Source organism: Haliotis asinina, chromosome 8 (genome assembly GCF_037392515.1).
Source record: "Haliotis asinina isolate JCU_RB_2024 chromosome 8, JCU_Hal_asi_v2, whole genome shotgun sequence".
Lineage (NCBI taxonomy): Eukaryota > Metazoa > Mollusca > Gastropoda > Lepetellida > Haliotidae > Haliotis > Haliotis asinina.
The window spans coordinates 40,525,624-40,550,314 of record NC_090287.1 but is presented as its reverse complement, the minus strand read 5'-3'; the positions used below and the strand labels follow the sequence as shown (position 1 = coordinate 40,550,314).

Genomic DNA, 24,691 nt, shown 5'->3' with positions numbered 1-24,691 from the left:
TGTTCTGATGTCGAGATATTCTGCTCCCCGTGGATTGGTTGAACTGCCAGCAGAGAGATCTATGTCAATGCAGATGAACTGATTTATTGTGCACAGAGACATGTCTTTTTGTATGGCAGGTGATTGTTGCCCGAAAAGCTTTGGCTTGTAGATGACTCCAATTCTGACATGATGTAATATATGACATGAAAGAAAGTGAAGAGTAGAGTTAATTGTAAGCTTCTGAATGTATTAAAAGTGATTAAGAGTTTTCTGACAGACCACTTTGAATAACTACAACAGGGTCGAAGTTATCATTTCTCATTTAAGGGAGCACTATCAGCATTAAAAGAGTGTTATATGAATACGTTTATGCATAAAATGTAACCTGTAAAAAATTATAGGGGGCTGCTGTACCCCTGCTTCGCCGACCCTGTACAGCCAGAGCTTAGACGCAGTTATCGGCCGTGAAACATAGTTTTCTAATACACGTACTTTGGATGATGTTATGTCATCAGCTATTTAAGGCAAATGACGCTTACCATACCACTGAAATGTTGTTCTTTTCCGATACTGTATAAATAATTTGACATCAGATGAATTGTTTGTTTACATATAAGTACAAACTTAGTCCTCTGCCATGTATAAGTAGTAAAACTACAATGGCGGCCATCTTGGCAGCCATTTTGAATTCTGAATGTTATGAAATAATTCCATATAACATGCTGTAACTCCAGAAGTAATCAGGAAACAAAAACAACCGATTCTAGTTACAAGAATAATGTAAGCTTTCGATAAATAAATCACCACCACACATTTCCATGACATGTCGGAGACTCGCTAAAATCACCTGTCTCAAAGAATAAGCTGTAAACATATTACCACGACATGACCATACACAATTACTTGTTTTGTGTCCAAGCCACCATGTAAATTTAACTGCCGAGAAGGCATCACAAGACAATTCAAGATGGCGGCCAAAATGGCGGCCATTTTGACTATTTTCAAAAGCACGAATATGTCAAACAAATTCTACATCCTTTAGCAATACACAAAAGTCAAAATAAAAGTGATCAGATTGATAGTAGTAAAACTATCCATGATTAACTTTGAGATGTTGTCAGGCAGCAAACCAAATGTCATGAAAATGCTGACAGACCCCTACCAAATAAAATGGCCCGGGAAAAAAACATGATACCACTGAGAGTATTACAGGCCTCTTCATGAGCCCAAGACATCACACTGGGAGGGCTACGAAATCCTATTTCTAGTCCCCTTTTGAGATTCTCCTCCTGGACTAGTAAGCAGTTTTACTAAATATACCGAGTAGCAAGTTGTTGCTTTGCGTGTTGTTTTTTTCAGGTAGCAAAATAAGATTTTGAATAGCAAATTTCCTACCTCAAAGTGTTAATTTCGAACCCCGTTGGCGTGTAAAGAATGAAGCACACAACTTTATGGATGATAACTTCTTGTTTGTTGCTCAATGCATTGTTGTATGTTTCATGAATAACATATGCTATCATAAGCGCTTGTTGACAATACGGAGGTCGGCAGGGAACAATGAAGCTTCTGTTTTACACAATCAGCATTATGCAAGTCATATTAGAGTGGGGAACAGCAAGATGTGACCAGGCCACAATGTGTCCTTTCCTAAAATGAAGCCAGGACTTACAGCCATGAGCTATGGTTTCAGTAACATGATCCCTGGAAGCTACCCTACTGACATAAATAAAATTTGTCTGCTTCAGAGTTACCTGTTACCCACACCCAAGAACATTATTGTACTCATGTATCTCTCTTCATAAAGAAATAAAACCAACTTACAATTACCGCATGTTTTTATTTCAAAAGTTGTTGTGATGACAGGGTGAATCATAAATAATGCTGGCAAAGAGTTGAGAGCCTGCCAGATGACATGATGACATGGACAGATGACAATGAATGAATCCTGGACAAATGTGTATTCAGTGTTCTCAGTTTCAGCTAATGTACCTTTTACATAAACACAAAAGTCATGATCAATGTATGACATCCTTGACTGTCAAATGTATCCACCGCCTTTCTATGATGAATAGAACGCAAGACACATTTGCCATCACAGTATTGTTTGGGAAAGAAGTCACAAGTTCCATCTTTCGTTTCATGAACTTACACAGCATTCTTACACAGCATTTGGCTCACTCATGGACTTGAAATCAACAACCAATGAACACTCTACAGATCTAAATTCAACATCGTCAGTTACAAGACAGATATGTTTCCACTGGAAAGGTTTTCCACAGCAAAAGACCAAGGGATATGCTTCATGATGTTCTGGTTGTGTTTGCGAGGTCATGCTTAAGTCAAATCAATTATTATTAACATGGCTGCTTTTGAAACAATGGGAAGGATAGAGTAATTTGATTGGGTTTATATTTTATCTTTTAATTGAGCCTCAAAACGAATACAAGTCCGCTAATGGGTCCAGGATATGTATCATACTAGAATGGAGATATGGGCCAGTTGATTACTGAGGTCCAACAGATTACTGAAGGTGACATGAAGATGAAGATGAAGAGGAGATGGTTCCATCAGATTAGATCATTTGTTCTTCAAATCAAGGATACCATGTCTGTCCCTGTGATCCACGAAATGCACAGAACTATGCATTGTACACACTGCAATCAGTGATAAATGGTTAAACTGACAGAGGTATTGCAGTAGTATGAATGTGTAAATGGGTCATGACCCTCCCCCCAACCCCACTCCTCATGCTACAACAGTGCTATGTACATCAGAAACAGATCTTGAAATGTCCTCTCAGCTCACCAGACCTGCAAAACATACATACAATGTTAAGTTTCCTCCTCATTAATATACTTCATCAAATAAAATTATCCTTTTTCACTGAAAATTATGTGAAAAGACCTCCACCCTAAAATTAAATTTAAAAAGTAAGAAATCCATATCTGACATCCATTTTTTTTCATGGGTTGTGGTTAGCTTCAAAGATCAACACAGAGGAGATCATTTCTTGTAAATCACGCTTCAGATAACTAAAACTCACCTAAGTAATCATCCATCAGAGTTCCAATTGCAAACTGAAAAGACAAATATATAAGCCATAAATATTTATTATTCATCTGTACTCAACAGAAGCCAGTACTGAATACATCCTTTCTTATGCAAAAGATATAATATGTTTGAGACATTACACTACAGTCAAACAAGTACTGTTGTCTTGTAGTTATTTGGATCCATTGTTTGAGGGCCATCCCGGGGCCCACTTGCACAAAGCGATCTTAGCTGCTACGACTATCTTAAGCTTATATTGGAGAATGGGAGTTACAATCATTGTAGCACTAAGATCGCTTTGTGTAAGAGGACCCTGGTTTCTTATTCACAAACAGTAAAATTCAAACTACATAAATGACCATACTGACGAATGCTCACATGTAACTGAGGCTAGACAAGTCAGTGGTCACCTGACAACATCAGGCAGTATGTAGTACGGCATCAACCAAGTTACCACAACAGTAAGTGAGTTAGTCAGTCAGTTTAGTTTTACACCGTTTTTAACAATACTCCAGCAATATCACGACTGGAGACACACATTGTACCCATATGGGGTAATCGGATTCAGCATGACAACTGTATGCTTCAAACACTGGGCTATCCCAGAGACCCAGTTACCAAATCATACTATCTGCTTCCAATCAAACTCATGGATAGGTGAGATCAAGTTTAACACGGCAACAGCATGTTTAACCTCAATTTCTTTTGAATGCATGGGATCTATTTAACCCATCAATTCATATAGCAATTATTATCAGCATCATGTTTTACTTTACTTACAATGTCCTTTGCATCAACTCTGGTGCCCACAATCTTGATTCTGATTTCATCATCTTGCTGAATCACAATGTCCTAAAAAGAACACAACATGACAGTGAGTGGGTCTTACAGTACAGAGATTACATCACAAATCATGATGCATCCTATCTTTCCAACAAAACTAAACCTGGCATCTGGAGTGTTTTGGAGTTGGATGAGATTCCAGTGAATCAATGTAAACAGATGCTTGTGTATAACAGCTTACATAGTGTACACTGTAGGCATCCCCTTCCAGAGACTGCTATTTTGGTCCTCAAAATTTGGCTTATAGATGGCCACATATAAGGTGAGTGGAAATTAAGATATAACAGTATACATGGATAGGGTACCCTGACTCCACTTCTACAGACTGCTATTTTGGTCCTCACAATTTGGCTTATCGAAAGACATATATGGTAAGCGGAAATTAGGACTCAAAGTAAGAAAATAAATCTTAGCAGGCCAAGCTGGTGAACAAATGGATCAGGTGGTAAGCACCATGACGCCAATAGATTGAATGCCTGAAATGCCTGGATCGATGCTCATGATATCAACCATTGGGTTAGATGACCATGATTGTTGTATGGTTTAGATTTCATTATGTACTCACAGCCATCCTATAACTAAAGAACTGCACCTTTCACTTATTAATAACTGTGTTAGAAGGGCGATAACTACTAAACCTTTTCACGTGTATTTTGTCACCTGCCAAGGATGGACCATATTGACCAATTTATTTCATACCTCATCCTTTGTCTTGTAGCATGGAGGATTTGAATTGGGGTCAAACTCCATGTCTGCAGGAATTGACTGAAATGAGAAACAATTTCATGAAATAAACATCCAACACAAGATCATCATCACATGTTACATTCCTTCTGGGAATATGATGAGATGGAAATGATACCACTGGTAACTCACATGTCTGGAGATAAAGCAGGAGAGGGGGCCAATTTCTGTGAAGAGTCCAACCTGAAAAACAGGAATTCCATCCCTTTTAGAAGTAGTGATCATGAAAACATAGCAGATCTTTATGTACATAAACAAATACACCATGTTCAAAAACAGCCACAATCCCCTTATAACAATATGTTAGTTACAAGTTACATAGTTACAAATGAAACAGAGTGCTTGACCAGCCTAGTGGTTAAAGCATTTGCTCATCACGCCGAAGACCGAGGTTTGATTCCCCACATGAGTACAATGTGTGAAATCCCTTTTTGGTGTCCCCTGGTGTGATATGGCAGGAATATCGCTAAATTTGGGCAAAAAAACTATACTAACTCACTCACCAATAAAGAACCACCAGACAGTAGTTTCACAATTAACATATCTTCCCATGAGTGTCCTGATATCCAGAATTTCTTTGCCAAAGTATCATTCAGAAAGTGAGCATGTATGGCTTTACACAATTTTAGAATTTCTGCATCAATATCATGGCCTCTTGAAATGAGCTTCACACAATGGATGTGGGGAATCAAACTTGAGTCATCAGAGGGATAACTGACTGCTTTAACCATGACAGGAAGCTAGCTACATTACAAGAATACAGTCTGTTTCATTCAAAGAAGTCCTGTCTCAGCATGTTTACTTCAGTTTGTCTCACCTACATTTTACCACCACCACTTCACAGAAAGTGAGTTACATTGTAAAAATACAGTCTGTTGCACTCAAACTAGAAATCCCCAAGTGGAGTCCTGTCTTGTTATGTTTACTTCAGTTTGTCTCACCTTGTTGACCTGTGTTACAACAGCATCCAACACCTCTCCCTTGAAAGGACGGAAGACAATAGCTTTGTACTTAATGGGGTACAGGACAAACCCTGCACTAGGCTGGATCATCCCAGCTCCTATATTGTCAATTGTGGTAACTGCTATGACAAAGCCATATCTGAAATATAGTGAGAAAGGCAGTGATTTTACAATGTATTTCAAAGAAAAAGACATATATCTTTACCTTTCTCATGTTCAGGACCAAACTGAAACAGTTTCAGGCTTTCCACAATTCCCTCAGTTGATTTATTTAATATATGACAATATATGACAATGATGACAATGACAATACTTATCACCTCGAGGGGAATTCTTTCTCCATTTGAAAGTGAACACATATGAGATTGTTAAAACATAAATAACTACATACAGATTAAGATACGTAAAACGACAACAAAGACAGACAGTCAACAGTCATTTAAAAGGCAGATACTTGATGGAAAAAAAAAGAATTTTGAACTCTTTTAGTTTTAAAACGGGGCATTTGGTAACGCCAGCCTGAAGGTAAAAGATTGTATTCTTGGAATAATATGTGACTTGAATCTGATAAAATTCTCTCAGCAAGATTAACAGCATGATCATTAAAGAGGGGTTGTAAAGATGAAACAGAAATACCAGAAATCTTGGTTGCCATAAGAATAATTCTGTTAAGATGAGATTTGCTTTTGAGATTAAGAGAACCGTACCAACACTGAATTGAAAAGGTTAAATTACTCTCAACAAAACAATGATAAAACAACAACATTACTTTTTGGCTAACCTTAAAAGATCTCAATTTACACATAAAATGTAAACTTTGTTGGCACTTCTTAAAAATGAAATCAGTATTTGGGCCCCACTGTAGTTTGTCGTCAATAATAGTACCAAGGTATTTGTACTGTGTAATAATTTCAACATTTTCATTTTTAATTTCAACAGGGGTAATGTCAGTTTTGTTGCTTCTAAAATCAATGATGAGTTCTTTTGTTTCCGAAACATTTAACTGAAATTTGACAGTCAGACAACCAGGGCTGCAGCTTACACAGTCATTAGTATAGTGAATGAAAAGCACAGGCGAGATGACACAGCCCTGGGGTGGCCCAGTGCTAGTGTGCACAACTGATGAATCTGCTTGGTTCACATGCACAAATTGCGGTCGGTCGAATTTGCTGTTCAATCCAGAGAAGAAGATTTTTGTTCACTTTCATAGATAAAAGTGTTTGCAATAAAATGTGAGGTTGAATTGTGTTAAAGGCAGATGAAAAATCGATAAAAAGTAGTCTAACATAAGATTTTGGAATTTCTAAATGTTTGTAAATACTGTTTAAAATAACAACTTTGGCATCTTCAACACCCCGCTATGCTCTGTATGCAAATTGAAGAGGGTCAAGAAGGTGTCCAACATTACACATGAGAATATTTAGCACGATCCTCTCAAAGCACTTCATAGCTACAGACGTTAAGGCGACCAGTCTAAAGTCATTCAACACGGAAGGGTTCATTTTCTTTGGTACAGGGATTATTTTAGACGTTTTTCATATTTCTGGTATGATATTCATACGCAATGTCATACACTGTTTACTGACAATGTATTGACCCTGTCCTCAACGTCAAAGTGTTTCATAATGGCACATCTAAGGACTAAAACAGTTTGTATATATAAAGTATGGTACATACTTTCCTGTACATGTTCCTTCCACTTCTGTGAAGAGTTTCTGCTTGACAATGTTGAGAAGATTTGGACCAAAATATCTTGGATGTAACAAGATTTCATGCTCTAGGGAAACCTGGTAATCAGATCATTTCAAAGTCAATAAATATTATAAAAATGGGCATTGCAACATGTGTAGATCTTCATTGACTCAAAGAATTACAATGAATGACTAGAGCTGTAGCAAAATACACTGTCATGATATGATACACATCTCAACAGGACAAGCAAGTCTGTAATTGCTTTTGGCAAGACTCAAACCGTATGACAAGGATTATGATGACTGACACAACAAACGATCTTCACACATTGCAATTATGGGAATTATAACGCAAGTGTTCAGTGTGACGAGCGAATATCTCAGCTACTAGGCCACTTCACCACCTGTGTCAGTAGTAGGGCATCGATATGATACATAATACAATACATTCATATGCTGAAAGCTTATAACAAGTGAACCTTTAAACAGAGCCTTGGTAAGAGTTATGCCCGTAACCACAGTTTGAAATGTATTCTATTTATTCACTATTGACGGATTATTTCTAGGGGATTGGGTTTAGCTTCAACATTATATTAGGTTCAGAGTTAGGATCAGGGTGAGGGAAGGCTTTCTGTCAAAACTTAACCTATTCTCAGCCAAGAACGATGAAAAAAAAACGGGGTCACGGGCGTAAATCTTTCCGGAGCCCCTAAACTAACGTTGGGTGCGAACAGATTCTGTGATTGCACCAAGCATATTCATTATTCCCGCTGTTTTCAACAGACGGTACATTTTTGCCATTTGAGCATCCACGGGGTAATCGTGAATGTTTATGAATCTAACTGTACTTTGACAAGATTTTGATTAAGCCAAAACGCTCTTTAGCACGTTCAATTGTTTGTAATGTACTGGTAACCATTATATTTCTGTGGTATTCCAGTGTACGAAAGAAGACAGCATTGCATTTTTGTAGTTTTATGTTCAGTCGGCTGTCGTAAAATCACATCGGTGACTTTCTATTGTCCGAACACACAAGCCCTTACTCATACCAAACGTAATTGAGGCAATCCGGAAATAAATACGTACGTGGTAAAACATTGTGTTCTTTCAAGAGTCAGCAATACATCAAACACTAGCATGAGCGGAACCGGAATATTCAATCTCCCAATAGAAGATTTTCAGTGGTAAAGTCCGGACAACTAGAATCGTCACTGTTCGATATATTACCTGTTTCCCTTTCAACATAAGTAGAATACCATTATGACGTTACATTTTATATTCATATTTAAATAAATCACTCAACTAAAAGTTTCACTTGTATCAAATACAGCATTTATAGGTAATATGTTTGGACTGTGTCGGTTAATAGCAGTCCTAAAACAAAGTTCGATAACTCTAATTTACTTTAAATTATCGCAAACATGCCTTCAAGTATTTTGGGAGTAAGCCTGACATAATATTGCTGTCAATTTTTTAAATATAGGTCTAATCACAGAACCTTAAGACATATTCACTAGGATATTCACTTATCAGATTAATCAGTGGGACCGTGTAAAGTAGAGTTATTAGCGACAGTAACAAGGGTTCCTCAAATTTTATTGTAACCTGGTTGTCCTTCAGTCGGTTCCTGACTCTGTGTCCATAGTGTCTTTGTTTCAGTCTGAGATCAGATAAACCTTAACGTCAGTCACTCATATTTCAACATACGCATATAAAGCTTACAATTATGTTCTGCATTTCAGGGTGTGCTGCGAACTTTAGGGGCCAGGGTTAAGTTTTGTCACACCCAGAATGTTTGCCAGCATTGCAGAAAGAGTTTTGGCAGGTAGGTTGAACCAATTTCGGAATAACGCAGTCCATGTTGAGCATACAGTTATTTGTGACTTTGAAGATTATAGTAAGCCATTTGCGTCATGGGCTTTTTGTACACATGTACTATACATAAAAGTAATTGATCCCTTCTGTCTGTAATCATATGATTATTAATTCACTGTCAGCTGCCATGATACAGAAACACATTCACTAACTTATAACTTTCCTACGTGATATTTATTGTTGCATTGCAGGAGACACCTGAGTTCTACTTCAAAGTTACTTGGTGTGTTTGAACCAGATGACTTGGTAAGGACTTCAATAACAACTTTGTTAGTAACATGTTTGATGAATTACCCCCGAACTTGCCCCAAGCCCAACCGGCCTCAGATATTTGACCTAAACTGGCCCCGACAAGTACATACAAAGACATATTAATTTAAGCTCCTCTAACATAAATGACAAAAACACACTGACCATGTGTCTTTACATGTACTATCGATTTATGACAACAAATTATGAAAATGATATTAGTGTCAGTGAGAAGCTAGTGAACATGCACATGCTACTGATCATGGAGATCCTGTGGTAGAGGACATTTTATGTAATCGTTTTTAAAATCTAAAAGATAAACGATGCTATGTAAAACTGAAATTAAACATGTACTTACATTTTGTTGTATTGTATCCACAGAATTGACACATTAATCAATGTAAGAATAGCACGCAAATCCAATATAATGAATTCAAGTTTCACCGTTGTTATGCCAATATGTTTCATGTAACGAATTGACAAATAATGTCTTCCTTCTTATTTTCACATGTCTCCATGTCACAAATGATCTCGTCCTTCGTATTTTGGCATATTTCCATGTGTGGAACAACAGTAAATATATAATTGTCTGTCTGAAAATATATAATGAATTAAATGAAGTCATTATCTGTCTACATGTATAATTAAATTATTACCATGCCATCATTAAATTATTATTATTGTATATACATAAGTATAATAAATCAATTGAAGTCTTTTTCTGTGGTGTCAATTACAGTTTGTGTTCCGATAATTAACGAACAATTGTCACCGTTAACTGTCACAGGGGCCAGTTAGGGTGCAGGGCCGGTTTGGGTTAACCATCTAGAGGCCGGTTTGAGCTAAATATCCAGGGGCCAGTTCGGCTTGGGGCCGGTTGGGATGTATTCGGGTTTGATGACATGATACATCAATAAAAAGAGGTCTTTGTTTTAGTTATCAACTTAATTTGTTTTAAAGAGGTGTAGCCTACATTTGCTTTCTATAATTCTTTTTGACATATCTCGACTTACCTTTGTACATTGATATTAAAAAGAGGTTTCATTGTGATGTTGAATGGAAGCACCAGTGTCCAAGTTGTCAAAGGCACTACAAGTCCTGTGGGTGTGCCACTGCTAGAAAGCTAAAGATGTTAGTTCAAATCCTGATTGTTTCTGGGTTAGGCAGCACCTACCCATGCTCTTGGGTTTCACTGAAATTGTGAATGTCTTAGATTTCAGACTTTCTTGCTATGTCAAGCTGACATGTTGTGACATCACCAAAAGCATGACAGGTCTTACTAGTGACAAGGAAGGTTACTAGTATATGATTCCAACAATACAGGATTTAATGAGCAATGGGGTAGCCTAGTGGTTAAAATGTTCGCTCATCACTCCAAAGACCCAGGTTCGATTCCTCACATGGATACAATGTGTGAACTCTTTTTCTGGTCTCCCACTGCTGGAATATTGCTAAAAACAGCATAAAAACTCATTCACTTGGAGGATTAAATGTTCAGTTTGTATTTGATGAAAACTTACTTATGTTTTAACAAGCCAAATATCAGGTTAAAAAATAGCTAGCCTGTACTTGAAATGTAATGAGCTTTCTTTTCATGCTTCCTCCAGTGTGATGTATATTTTTCACTCAGACACCAGGCCCTGCCATCCCAGAGTATGAAGCCCTGAATGTGAGGATGAGAGGCTATGACTTTGTGCTGCTGGAATCCTTTGCTAAATATGTACACAACCAGGCAACCCGCCTAGGTATTGACACTGAAACGTAAGTTTGACTTAACAACAGTTCATGTTGTGTTTTTCAAAATAACTTCTAAAACATTTGTCAAGGAAAGTAAGAAAATAGGTTCATTTTCTAATATGCATCATACATATAGTCATTTAATTGGAGAGTCAGTTCAAAAATCATATGCACGTATTCATGATGCATTATGTTAAGAGTTTATTAGCAATATTACATGATAGTTTTCCTTTCACCAGTCATACCAGCGAGACTAATGCTGTTATGTTAGTCGAGGGCTGATATGGTAGCTGAGGGCTTACATGACTGGTGAAAGGGAAACATTCATATCATAACCATTTTATCATATACCCCATTAAGGGACATAACTCTAAAATAAAATTGGCACTGTTTCTTGAAGTTTCTCGCATTTGCATGTATTCATTCCATACCAGTTCAGTAGCTTGGCATCATGGTTGATATGGCTGATAAGCATTTTCAGTCTGTGTGATCGATTTGGACATATACCAGCCACCAGTATTGTAAGGGCAAATGGTCCATATTATTCATAGGTATTTAATAAAGGAAGTATAGTATTCCCAGAAATTATTGAGAATCATGTTGCGTCATGTAACTCATTACGTTTATTAACTTCTGGCGTTTTACTTACATAAACATGTTAAAACATCATCCTTTTACAGTCTCAGTCTTGTTTTAGTACTTTGTTAGACCTCCTTGACTAGCAATGCATGCCTGAATACGCCTAGGCACACTACCCATCAAAGTTTGTAGGTAATCGTGTGACAGGGTATCCCAATATTGGACCACCTCGGCCTTCATATCTTCAATATTTCTCAGTCCCTTTTGGTTTATTCTGTCCTTCATGACTCCCCACACATTCTCAGTTGGGTTTAGGTCTGGGCTGTAACTGGGCCAGTCTAAAACTTGAACATTTTCGCCCGACAACCACTGTTTTGTGTAGTGCGCAGTGTCTTTTGGGTCATTATCATGCTGGAAAATCCAATCATCTTCATACAATGTTTGTGCTGTCGGAAGAAGGTCACCATTTAGAATGTCAACGTATCTTTCTTTTCCCGTGAAAACACACAATGGCGTCACTCCGCGAGCCGATATGCCACCCCACATGTGAAACTTCGGGCTATGTTTTGGTCGCTGGTAGATAGGTTTAACTGTACCTTTGGTCCAAATTTTCACACAGTTAGGGAAAAGCCAAACAGAACTTTCATCCGAAAAGAAAACATTATCCCAATCTTGATTTTCATGAGCCCGACACCAGTTTAAACGTTTTTCCTTTTGTGCATCTTTCATCAACGGCGAGGGAATTCCACGTTTTTTCACCCAATTAAGTCTCTGTAATTCCTGCCTAACTGTTTCATTGCATACCTGAGGACTTCCTCTGCTAATCATTTCATTTCTGATGTTCTCAACACTTTTCAATTTGCCCCTACTCACAATCTGCCCAAGTCTTCGGCGATCCACAACACTGAATTTCCTAGGCCGACCTGCCCCTGCTTTGTGCTCTATCCCGGTTCCTGTTTGAATATTCTTCAAAGTTCTGCATACTGTAGACAGAGGAATACCATGTCTACAAGCTAACACTTTAGCATCAGCCTCACCCCTTTCAAAATCATCTAGAATGAGCTTTCTTTTCTCTCTTGCTGTAAATTCTGCCATGTCAACACAGGAAGCCGTCTGCTCAGACAAGGGAGATAACTCTTGACGTAATGAGCTGTCTTCTAAGCCTTCAAGAGTTGTCTCCCTTCTTTAGTAGGCTTAGTGCATAGTGAAAGCCCTTTTTCCAATCTTAGCATCATTAGAACAAAAATAAAGATTTTCTCAATAATTTCTGGGAACACTGTACATGTTCAGTATGACATCCAGTCTTTGAAGTGATGCTTTTGTTGATAATTGAAGAGAAGATGAAAGTAATGCACTTTTTGTTTATTATTGGGGACAAAGGGACTATTGTTACTGATGAAACAGTTCAGATACTTTCAGCCACAACAATACTTGATGTTTCATCCATTCGTAACTACTTATCTGAACAACTTTTAACACTGAAGCATATTTGCAGGGGGAATGACTGTATTGCTGTTTTCCCACGGGATGTAGGATATCTTTCCTTGATAATAGTACTCAACTATTTTCATGTCCATGCCCGTTTGCGCTTAGACAGGACCCAGTCGCAAACATGGCCACGAGAGGGGTACGAGATGCCATCTGGCTTGCCGGAACGACATGAGTAGTTACAAATGATGCTTAATCCTGTATTGTTTTGTCATTTCACAGAATAATCCTGTGCATCCTATGTTTACATTGACTTGAAAGTAATGTATCCAGGTACAAATGATATGCGTCTTGAATAACATACTGCGGTATAGTGACAAAAGGTATGGTGCATTTGATAGTATCCTTGAAAAGAAGGTATGTTTTATTAAATTTTATAAAACTTCAAACCTCTATACTGCCACCATTGTGTAAGTACATCTGTATTCCACAGGTGGGCATCACCATCAAAGGCAACACACATTGAAACCTATGTACCAAATTCTAAAGTAATCCAGCACACCTACGACTTGAGGACGTATGAGAGGACTGTACAGGTGGGAATTGCAGGCTATCTTAGGTTCATTAGCCAGGCTTATATAACCACGTACACATATTATCACATCACAATCGATACGAAATTTCAAGCGAACCTGAACATCAATTAACTGAATATCAACTTTTGTATTATTTATGAAGTTATTATATATTTCAACATTTGTGATTAGTCTTATCTAGTTTACAGTCAGAAAGGTGGAATTCTTCATAGTAACATACTGGCTCTCTGTTGCAGTTACAAGATGTCCCTTCAACCATGCTGCCAATATTTCTTGATATAGTCCGTTGCCACTTGCCAATGGGTGTAAATATCACTGTGAAAGAGGTATGTAACTCTATGATGAAGCTGACATGGGTAGTTATTATCTAAATGCCAGGTGAAGTGTATTTAATAAAGGTTGTTGAAGATCACATGCAACCAAAAAAAAAAAAAACATAACTGTAACACCATTATCACTTATTCTAGACATATAATATACACTGTTGATCATGAAAAAACAAACAAAATTCCAAGCATACATTCGCGAATGAAATGTGCAATATATTGTACTTGGGTTCTCTTCCCTTGAATCGAAGCATCCGGGAGACAGAACCCGGTCAGAGTGTGTGCACTAAAGTGTAACAAAGACTTTTCATTGGCTGGTTCATTTGCCGAAAAACAGAAGGCTCATTGTGTGTATACAGAGATCTATTTGACTGGCATTTCAGAGGTATGGAGTGTAATAAGAAAGTAAGATTTTTTACGGATAACAGCTTCTTTTATTGTATATGATGCCACGTTTCGGTATGGATTCATATACCGTTGTCAAGCAAGAGTGATAACAGTGTAAGAATCCATACTGAAATGTTGTATCATATGTATGCAATAGAGGAAATTGTTATCCTTGTAAACTCAAGCAGACACATAGGTGTATATAAAACAGACATTGAGTTTTGTCAGTGACAGAGACAGCTTCTCACAATCAACACATCTTTCTTTGTTTCCAGAGACATGTATTAAAACATTTCAGTTTTCAAGCGGAGCAATTTTTGGCAATGAAATGGACCAGTGCACATTTATTACTGCACACCCAAGATGCTTGTAGTCACAAGAAACATCTCTGTTCTCCAACTTCGAGTGTAGCGATAATCCTTACATGCATCACTTGCTGTGTTTGCATGAGTCGTCTTCCTGGTTCAAGCCACACATACCTAATCACTAGGCATGCCCTATGGGTGCAGCGCAGCACAGCTGGTTAAACCACTTTTTTCCCCCAGTGCTGGTGGAAAATTGATGAATCGTTGGTACTGCATTTTCACTGGCTTTTGTTCAAAAGTTATTTTTCAACTTTTTCTGCAAGTCCTTACTGAAAGGAATTAGAATTTGGAAAGTTGTGTTTTGTGTTGCATGCAAATTCTATGGTTGCATGTGACGTTTAAGATTATGAAGTCAGTGGTAGTGTTTACTGCAATCTGAACATGATTGAGTGAAGCCTGGAAATCTACAAAGCTTTTAATTGTGTCTACTAGTCATCATTGCTTGTCACTGCGCCTCAAATGAATAAGATGGTTTGCCTGTTTCAGGCTTAATGATTTACATGCTAATGTAATATGGCTGAAATATTGTTTTCGGTAGGGATCACCCATTTGCGGGTAGGATGAAAAAAAATCAGTCCCTTTAAGTTGATCTCAATCATGTTGACTGAAAATGAATGGGATGAATGTGCCAGTCAAGTGGGATCTAACAAGACTTTTTCACTAAAATTTCAGGTTGTTTCCTTATTTGTCACGGTAGTCAATTGTCTGTATCTCTGAAACCTTACTTATCTTTTAGCCCGACGTGGAAGAGGAGAATGAACGTTATGTTCCTGATAAACGTCTGAAGGATTTGTATGCAGAAGTTGATGCCATTCAGAAGGCCAGAGATGAGAGAAGGAAGAAATGAAATGACACATGATTAGAACTGTCAGTTCAAAAGGACTTATCTTTGCAAACAGTGAATTGATAGAGGCATCAGTACTTGGATGTTATTTGATACATAGTACTATTAAAATCAGATTTGTCACTAAACTAACATACTTTTTTGTGTGAAGATTTTCATAGATGATCACAGTAGGTAAACCCAGAGTTAACTTTGGCCACTCAGTCTAAATGAAGGATGTGCTGATATTAGAAAATGGGATGCCAGCTTTCTCTAAAACTGAGTCTGCCTAACTTCAGAAATTGTACTCCCTTGATTTGTAGATGCCTTGATGGTAAGAAACAGTGTTATGATGGCGTGGCCCTGGTGATGATTTATGTTTGGAAACTGCCATAAAACTATGTACTCGAGGCATGGATGTGACATTGCTTTGCCCACTTGTAATAAGAATTTAGACATGCAGATATTTATAAAATGATTGTGAAGATCTTCAGATACAGCTAATATGTTGGGGGTGATGTTTTTGGACTGTCTTACAGAATTACTGCGTCTATATTGTGATCAGCTACAACATCTAGAAGAAGGCTTCAAGTGTCAAGTACAAACGTACAGGACATGTGTCAGGACCATCTGCTGAAGCTTCTGAAAAAACATTCTGATGAAAAGCCTGAAACGTGTCATGTCATGTCAGGAATTTTTTACTTTGTGTTTTGTGTGGATGTGATGTGTATGAAAAATGCTAACAATAAGCAATTGTTTGTGTTATTCCTACTGTAAGGCACTATATATTCCATACTTAGTCATTGTGAGATGACTCAAAGTGCTGGTTCTCACAAGTCAACTGCATAAAAGAGACCATTATCTTACACCACCAAGGAACCCATTCACAAGATTACATTCTGGAAGTGCTATTCTCACAGGAAGTAGTAATCAGTAGCATTATGGTAGCTGATACTGGATCAGCAAGCATGATCTCCGCACAATTGTCTGTGGTGTAAACTCATACTTACTCCTCCAAGTTTTAATTTGGGGTTATAATGTTAAGTGCAAAGTAATTTGTGTAGTACAAAATCATGATGTTGAACGTCATACATAAAAAACTTCATCATCATCAATACCTTTTATTACTGGAAATATACATAAAACCACATTGGCAGGTATTTACACAGGGCAGAATGTAGCTACTTGCTCAGTGCAAAGATTCAGGAGATATTTCCTGTGGAAAATGTTGCTTTATTGACCTATCACTTATGAATCAGACATCTTGCTGTCATGACATATCAGGAACATCTGAGGACTGCTCTCATCTAGTTAACCCTAACCAACTAGTTCTGAAGGATATCTGGACCCTTGAGCTTATCATGACACCTTTCTATAATGATTGTGGTACATTTCACTTCATATAACTGCACAGCTTCAAGGCAGATTTCTCTTACAAGAATCAAGTAACAGAAATCTGGACTGGTCTTTCCGGTAAGGTATTGCATCCATGTAAAAGATCAGATTTTGAGAAGACTCACACTGAATGTCTACACTGAATAATACAGTAGCATTGTATAATAACCCCTTGTGTAGATAGAAATGACCCATCTTTTGTATAATGTCATTGTATGTCAACAGTATACATACATTTTTTTCACAATTTTTAGGCTGTCAATAGACGTTATCCAAACATGTCAGAAACAACTATCGGGACACTGAAGAGGTAACAGATATCTGTACTTTTTGAAATCCTATAAATATCTTTGATGTAAAATATTTTGTTAATGTAACAAAACTATAACTTCATAATGGACGGTAATGTAAATAAGGTGATGTATATCATGTACATCATACATATAAGGACTCCAGTTCCTGAGTACAACATGATTATAATTTTGATTTAAGTGAATCGTTGCTGTCAAAATTTCAATCCTCTCATGTTTATTGGTGAATTATTTGTCACCTTTTCAGAAGCTGCAATATATGTTCTCATTATAACATACCCTGGTCATTTGTTACTCAAATTAAGAATTTTCACTGATAAATGTGTAAGAACTAGATGCCAAATATCAGTCTCTGAGCAGATGTCAATGAATCCTTGTACTTTCAATGACATGTTCTTGCCCTCCTGTAGCAAAGTCTTTTTGCTTTTACACAACTCCAAAATGTATGACCTTGACATTCCCCTCCTCCTCTTCTTCCTGGAACAGAATTTGCAGTTTCAGTCTGTGACATTTCTTGCGATGGTGCAAGGATTTTATTCATGCTCATCAGTTTATGTTTGTTCACAAATCCTTTTCATAGGTTCAAATTTCGGAGATGGAGCTGATTATATTCCCTGGTTTGTAGATCCACATTCTCGTATGTTTCATTGAAGTTATAAATGTGTACAACCTCTACCTCTTAAACACTGTTCAGGTTGTCATTAAATACAAAAGTCAAATTCTATAGGCAAAGGATGAACAAAAGTTTATTCAGATCACTACTTACTTCATGATCATTTCTTGCTCTGTGTCCTGAAAAGATAACAGTAAATATTGAAAATTCCTTTACCTATTTCAAAATCCCTATAAGCTACAGGGCTGGTTGTCCAAAGTGATAGATTACTTTCCTCCATATTTAAACATGACTGTGAGATTACACTTTCATTGGGTGAATATGTGGTTTTTATGACACTTATAGCAATATAATGGCATATACCAGGACACCCCAGAAATGGGCTTCAGTCATTGCACATGTGGGTAATGAAACCTCGTTTTTCTGCAAGACGAATAAAGCTACTGAGCTATCCTTGGGCCTTGAGAATTACTGGGAAACCTTCCACAGCAGGCAAACTAACTAACCTTGGTCTTGTCTCCTTGGAGGCTGGTCCATGAGAGCAGCTGTGTAATCATGGATGAGATCTCCATCGATCTCATATTCTTCATCAGGGGGCTGGTACCTGCACACACAGATCTATTGTACTGAGGTGTTTTATGTAACAACATCTTAAACTGCTTGGTGGAATCCAACATCAGAGCAATTATTTGCATTCTCACAGAGCTTCATAATGGTTGCACACTGTTTGGATAGTTTAAATTTTCTACTGCTTTGTTCAAACTGTCACTGAAGATGGTCAATGTTGTGGATAGTTTCTTGTTACACTGGTACACAAACAGTGTTACTGATCTGATGGCTTCGTTATACACAGCATGACTGACTGAGTCTGCTTTTACGCCGCTTTATTCCAGCAACATCATGGTGGGGCGTACCAGAAATGGGCCTCACACATTGTGCCCATGTGGTGCATCGAACCCAGACCTTTGGCGTGACAAGCCAACATTTCAACCACAAGGCCACCCCATCACCTGCAGTATGATCAGTTCCCCTTCTACATGTTTGAAAAGATGGGTACTATAGAGACCTGACCATGCTCTGGGTCATTTTGCACAAATAATCTATGAGTGATAATTCTTTCATAGAGATTTGAAAATATGATTAACAGAAACAAAATGAAACAAGTCACAGATCTGCTGAAAAATAGGATGACTACATCCTCACCCTCTGACAGATCCATTCCTGTGTCTGTGTGTGTCGATGAAGCGATGGGATCGTGATGATGAGGATGCTTGTTGTCGGTAATACTCACTCTGCCATGGGTGCTGCCGTGACCGTGGTAGCTGGAAAGGAAACGCTATGCAATTACTGTAAATCAAGAAATTATTGTCATGCCATAAGAATGTGAGCACCAAACATAAGGAATAGTTCTATAGATATACAACTTCATAATTACAATATACTAACACCATTATCAAGCATCTACATTTATTGAAACGAGGAAGTGGTATAGCTGTAGAACCACTCCCCTTGTTCATCCTACCACAAAAAGAAGTAATACTGACCACTGAGTGATGACCACTCACTAAAGATGTGAGTGTATTGAACTTCCAGAAAATAATCGGCACACAACATCTTTAAAACTGCAGAAAGCAGCATTCCTGTAAAGGTTGCAAATCTATCAGGGCGCCACTGTATAATCTCTCAGAAGCCAGGGTATGAACATGAACCTCTTAGTAGCTTTTGACAGATGGTGGGGAATGATTAAACAGTTAAACTGAATTCCTACCTGGTCAAGGAGATTCTCTTGGTCCTGATGAGGATTGTGGTCACCATTGTGATAACCATCATCTAAAGACAGCTCCTCATCTAAACCATCAAACGAATCTGCAAGAACAATCACTCTTTTTACCTTCCTTTATCCACAGATCTACATACCACCTTCACTTCAATCAGTTATCAATGTTTAAGTCAAGTACTCAGTAATATCCACTTCATGTTTAGGACTGAAATTATCTCACAGAAAAATGTAAGTTCCGTTGCTTTCTAGTTATACATTTAAAAAACTATGTGACTATGACTAGTGAATAGATGCAGCTCATGCTACCTTAAACAGCACTTCCATCACATCAGTCTGGCTTAAAGTGGAATGATGGAGGTAGTAGACCACTTTGGCAAACAAGAGTCATCAGAAGATGACATATACCCCGACCCCACATATTTGTAAGAAACAATCATCTGACAGTTACTTGATGTTTCTTTAGACTAAGTTCAAATCATTTTCATGGAAATAACAAAATATTTAATTGCAAAATATCTGTAAACAGCAAAAGGCACCACTTCAAAATCTGCCTCATATATCTGCCAAGTTCTCTTGAAAGATATCAAATGGTTTTTTAGTTCTGCTCCGGAAACTAAGCCCATCCCTCCATTTTGAGTCCAAAACATTTCCATGGAAACCAAGAAAAATAAAAATGTCAAAAATCAGTAAACAGCAAAAGGCACAACCTTATCTTCAGTTTGTTATGTCTGCCGTATGTATTTGAGTTATGCTCTGGAAACAAAATGATTATGGACAGACAGAGGACAGACAGACAGATGAGGGAACGACTATATCTAACCGTCCCTCCGCATTACATGCCGGGGATAAAAATGAGCTCAGTTACAAGGACAAGAAACCAAGGATGTGAATCAACCCCATTCTGCATTTCAAAAACATGGCCATCATATCCTGGCTGGATGTGATTCTACATAGCAGCTAAGCACCAAAGACAACCTGACCACATGATCTCCTTAAGTTATGCCATTTAATACATCTGATCCACCTGTCACTACAAACCTTGTGACATCCTTTCTTACCAAGTGACTCAGAGTCCACCTGTTCTGCCTTTCTCTTGGCCACCTCTGCAAGAGCTGTCTCCCCCTTGTCCAGAGCCATATGGTGGATGTCCTGCAACACACAACAACAAGGTGGGAAATCAGGTTTCAAAGGGCCAGGATTCAAATTCTGCATCAGAAACATAGATTTGACAAATCCACACTAAACGAACGTTTCAAACTCACCATAAATAGATCCCTGGAACCGATATCAACAGCTAACAGGAATGCCTTGTCAAATCGAGCATACCTGCAAACGATGTGAAATACTTCAGTGGCTTTTGTGCTTATATTAGTTGCTTTATAAGAAAATGATTTCAAGAAAAACACAATTGACTTCCGATAATTTGTTAAAAGAGTGAGTGAGTTTAGTTCTATGCTGCACTCAGCAATAATCCAGCTGTATGGCTGGTCTGTAAATGATCAAGTCTGGACCAGACAATCCAGTGATCTACAACATGAGCATCGATCTCCGCATGTTAGAACAGATGATGTGTGTCAACCAAGTCAGCGAGTCTGACCACCCGATCTTGTTAGTCGCCTCTTATGAAGAGCATAGTTGCCTTTTATGGCAAGCATGGGTTGCTAAAGGCCTATTCTACCCAGGGACTTTCACAGGTCATATGTTAAAAGGACACTGTTTCAAAATTATTACCAAATGACATATAAGCTATGATAATTCCCTTATCTATGCTTGTGGTATAAAATACCTCAAAGGTGATAAAAGCTATGATGCAACTCCACAAAATGAGGAAACTGGACTTTGTTAGCAGATTAGGGGAAACACATCACCTCAGTAAGTAATGAAAGAATCGTCTTGCTAGTCTGCTGATTGGGTCTCTGTATTCCAGTATAGTTACTTCAGATATAGCAGGTTTAGGGGCATAGAATGTCCCAAGAGTGGCCTCAAGCTGAGCTGCAAGATAAACAACATATTTTAAAATCACCATGTTGCCATTCAGGGAGAAAGTCGGTTAGCTCACACAATAAAATTCCAAAAGAACATTTGTAGAGCATTTCAGACTAACAAAGCCAGGAAGCTTGGATTCTCCCTCTTTCCAAGTGTTTACCATTCTTCCCTTAGGTTCACCATTCCATCCATATGTTCATCATGTTTCCCTTATATTTACCATTCTTTCCATGTTTACCATTGTGTATACATGTTTACCACTCTTCCCTTATATTTACCATTCTTTCCATATGTTTACCATTCTTTCCAAAAGTTATCATTCTTCCTTTATGTTTACTATTCTGCCCACATGCTTACCCCATCACACGTGCTTACTAACTCTTCATGATATTTCTGAATCCTGAGGCAATTCTAGAATTCTGCAGGTCCAACAACACAAAACCTTCAAAATGCATTGCTGCAGCATACTTCTGAATCTCTCACCAAGAAGAATCACATCTACATGAAGCATAAAGAATCTTTTGAACTCTCTGAATTACAGAACACATCTCTACCTTCTCTGTCAGCATTGAGAGGCATCCGCAGCAGGTTGTTGACTATTGTAGACAGACAGGAGTAGCACGTGTGACCATCTGTATCCCAGTTGAGGCTGGACAACACACCCACTGCCTGCACAAATCACAAACATACTCCATGATAACACTGACATTCAACTGGGCGGTGAATTCAATCACAGCAGAACATCACTGATAATCATTATTACCTGCGTACGATTTGACTGGAGTGAGTGAGTGAGTTTAGTTTTATGCTGCACTCAGCAATATTCCAATGGATCACCTTCCTGTTTCAAACTTGGCCATGGTGGCAACTTACTTTATCACCTGGTCTGAAGCCTAAACCTGGTCAATGTCTCTGCCACTTTTATCAAGCTCTAACTCAGGCACTGTGACACTGCTTTTCCCCTGTCTTGAAGAATTGTATGGCCTATGTGCCTTCTTTTGAACTAAGCAAACAATCCCCATGTTTAAAACTGCACCAGTACCTCATCAATCTGTTTATGCTTGAGGTACTCTCTGACCAGCTCAAGAGGAGATAATCTCTCCCGACTCACAACGCCAAGGTGGAGCAGCAGAACAGCTGGCGGGCCCCTGGAACATAACAGTATATGAAGACAAATACCTACCCATGAAGTCATAGGGAATTACAAATAATTCCATTATCAAATGTTGTTTTGTGATGAGTCAGCTAGATTATAGTGACATGAAAGTGTCCGGTAAGATCTGGACATGGCAAACATCTTGAGCAACTATCTGTCATGTCACAGTTACACATTAACAACCACACAACACAATGTAATCTCCACTTCAACTGGCCCTGCATCAAGTACTTAACATCAGGCTATTGGTCACACACACGAACTATCTAAATTCCACTAATGCTGGATGAACAAAACAGTGACTTCAAACCCCTTAAAATTGGGTAAACAGTATGGATTTGTTCAAATATGGTCTTCCTGAAAAAAATCTTACTTGTCAAATGTGAGGAACAAGGCATCCATATAATCTGTGACACAGTCGGTTGTCTGGGGACTGAATGGGCACCAGTCCATGTGCGTCAAGGTCACTGGGCCCCTGGTAAGGAGATAAACAGGACTTGGGGCAGCATGTTCAAAAAACATCTCTACTTTACCACCTATAGCAATGGCAAGGTCTGTGAAATACTGAACCAATGGATGTTACGCTAGTTTGGTGTTACATGCTTCAAGGCTGTTTCAACAATTACTGTGTTTCTTTATAAGTGTCACATACCAGTAACGACATACATATAGCATAAGATTGGCGATGGTTTCAGCATCCTCTACATAGATAGCAAATATTGACACACTATCAATCAAGCCAGCAAGCCTGTAGGACAGTTTGGGACCTATTTTCACCTGTCAATACAAGGGGTGACAAGATTTATCAGCACATACTATACTTAAGGTCAGAAGTGTTTGATTGTTCTGAAAAAAGAACAAACAAGGAAGAAATGTGTAAGAGTAAAGAAAAACATTTATTTTTCTTATCTGAAATGTAATCAAATTACAGATTTCAATGTAGTGATAATTGGATCTTTTACAAATATAATCAAGTTTTTATCATCCAAACTAACCCATGCCTGCACCTTTTTCGCAAACGGAGAAGTATGTTTGAAAAACCCACCTGAAAAACCTGTTAATTCTTAGATATTTTTCTGATCCTGGGTCTTCTGATACCAGACTTATTCTTAAAGGGTTAAGCGCCATATCATAGAGCTGAAAAAAGAATTCAGTATGCTTTACACATGTTACTTATATATATGTTCATTTTTGTTGATTGCATATTCAGACATGGGTCCCCAAACCACAGCAGTAACCCTTGGGCGCCAAACCATCACTCACCTGTACATCCCCTCTTGCACTCCCCACAAACACAACTGTACCTCCTGGGTGCCAGGACATCACTAACGGCAACTGACAATGAAAAAAGCATTTGAAATTATATACTCATATCACCAACGAAACTGATCTTCCTGTTTCAGTGTGTAAGAAAGGAAAACAAATTATACCAGTGAAAGACTAACAAATCCATTCTTTGTGTTATTCTATAGTTAACAAGTGGTTTTAAGATGTATTATGAAATATCTCACCACTGCTGCCCGTGTAAACTGGGTGAGTTTCCTGTGCTCATCATACATCACCTGCAATAAACCAAGACATGCACAGGTAACTATTTGTTTGTTTGTTTGATTACCACTGCTCTGCTTTATTATTTAGGTTTTATGAAAAAGGCTTAATAATTAAGTCTGGACCAGACAGAGTTTCATAACCCTGCTGTATGCAGTCAGCAAGACTTTTGTGGAACCAGGCTTTTACTTAACATAAAAATTGGCAGATATCATATTTCACTCACATATTTTGCATGTTCAAAAACAAAGCATATATCTTTGA

The 24,691-nt window shown here is 38.0% G+C and overlaps 3 protein-coding genes across 3 annotated transcripts in view; 1 reads left to right on the top strand and 2 right to left on the bottom strand.

The window, feature by feature from the left end:
• Positions 1 to 1,799: 1,799 nt before the first annotated feature.
• LOC137293709 (DNA-directed RNA polymerase II subunit RPB7) overlaps positions 1,800 to 24,691 on the bottom strand; it is a 130,269-nt gene continuing 107,377 nt past the window's right edge. The window contains exons 2-9 of the mRNA XM_067824416.1: positions 8,360 to 8,394; positions 7,260 to 7,369; positions 5,562 to 5,721; positions 4,753 to 4,803; positions 4,576 to 4,641; positions 3,814 to 3,885; positions 3,026 to 3,059; positions 1,800 to 2,792 (exon numbers count right to left, since the gene is read on the bottom strand). Coding sequence (XP_067680517.1) covers positions 2,779 to 2,792; positions 3,026 to 3,059; positions 3,814 to 3,885; positions 4,576 to 4,641; positions 4,753 to 4,803; positions 5,562 to 5,721; positions 7,260 to 7,369; positions 8,360 to 8,371 — 519 coding nt within the window. The 5' untranslated portion in view covers positions 8,372 to 8,394 and the 3' untranslated portion in view covers positions 1,800 to 2,778. The remainder of the gene's footprint in view (positions 2,793 to 3,025; positions 3,060 to 3,813; positions 3,886 to 4,575; positions 4,642 to 4,752; positions 4,804 to 5,561; positions 5,722 to 7,259; positions 7,370 to 8,359; positions 8,395 to 24,691) is intronic.
• On the top strand, positions 8,651 to 16,901 carry LOC137293708 (large ribosomal subunit protein mL48-like). Its single transcript, XM_067824415.1, has 7 exons — positions 8,651 to 8,715; positions 9,016 to 9,098; positions 9,340 to 9,394; positions 11,028 to 11,158; positions 13,635 to 13,737; positions 13,974 to 14,063; positions 15,552 to 16,901. Exons 1-7 carry the CDS (start codon positions 8,695 to 8,697, stop codon positions 15,660 to 15,662), a joined length of 594 nt encoding a protein of 197 aa, XP_067680516.1. The 5' UTR covers positions 8,651 to 8,694; the 3' UTR covers positions 15,663 to 16,901.
• LOC137293703 (WD repeat-containing and planar cell polarity effector protein fritz homolog) overlaps positions 16,744 to 24,691 on the bottom strand; it is a 20,716-nt gene continuing 12,768 nt past the window's right edge. The window contains exons 15-28 of the mRNA XM_067824408.1: positions 24,391 to 24,441; positions 24,143 to 24,214; positions 23,925 to 24,016; positions 23,253 to 23,354; positions 22,766 to 22,871; positions 22,278 to 22,392; positions 21,606 to 21,729; positions 21,000 to 21,063; positions 20,796 to 20,886; positions 19,726 to 19,823; positions 19,161 to 19,279; positions 18,464 to 18,561; positions 18,111 to 18,136; positions 16,744 to 17,821 (exon numbers count right to left, since the gene is read on the bottom strand). Of these exons, the coding sequence (XP_067680509.1) occupies positions 17,771 to 17,821; positions 18,111 to 18,136; positions 18,464 to 18,561; positions 19,161 to 19,279; positions 19,726 to 19,823; positions 20,796 to 20,886; positions 21,000 to 21,063; positions 21,606 to 21,729; positions 22,278 to 22,392; positions 22,766 to 22,871; positions 23,253 to 23,354; positions 23,925 to 24,016; positions 24,143 to 24,214; positions 24,391 to 24,441 (1,209 nt within the window). The 3' untranslated portion in view covers positions 16,744 to 17,770. The remainder of the gene's footprint in view (positions 17,822 to 18,110; positions 18,137 to 18,463; positions 18,562 to 19,160; positions 19,280 to 19,725; positions 19,824 to 20,795; positions 20,887 to 20,999; positions 21,064 to 21,605; positions 21,730 to 22,277; positions 22,393 to 22,765; positions 22,872 to 23,252; positions 23,355 to 23,924; positions 24,017 to 24,142; positions 24,215 to 24,390; positions 24,442 to 24,691) is intronic.

What these genes read in the sequence shown, in the direction of transcription:
- LOC137293708 (XM_067824415.1), top strand. Translation starts at nt 8,695, where the DNA reads ATGCCTTCAAGTATTTTGGGA. An exon ending in CGTATGAGAGGACTGTACAG is followed by an intron (nt 13,738 to 13,973) that starts GTGGGAATTGCA and finishes TCTCTGTTGCAG; the next exon opens with TTACAAGATGTCCCTTCAAC. An exon ending in TAAATATCACTGTGAAAGAG is followed by an intron (nt 14,064 to 15,551) that starts GTATGTAACTCT and finishes CTTATCTTTTAG; the next exon opens with CCCGACGTGGAAGAGGAGAA.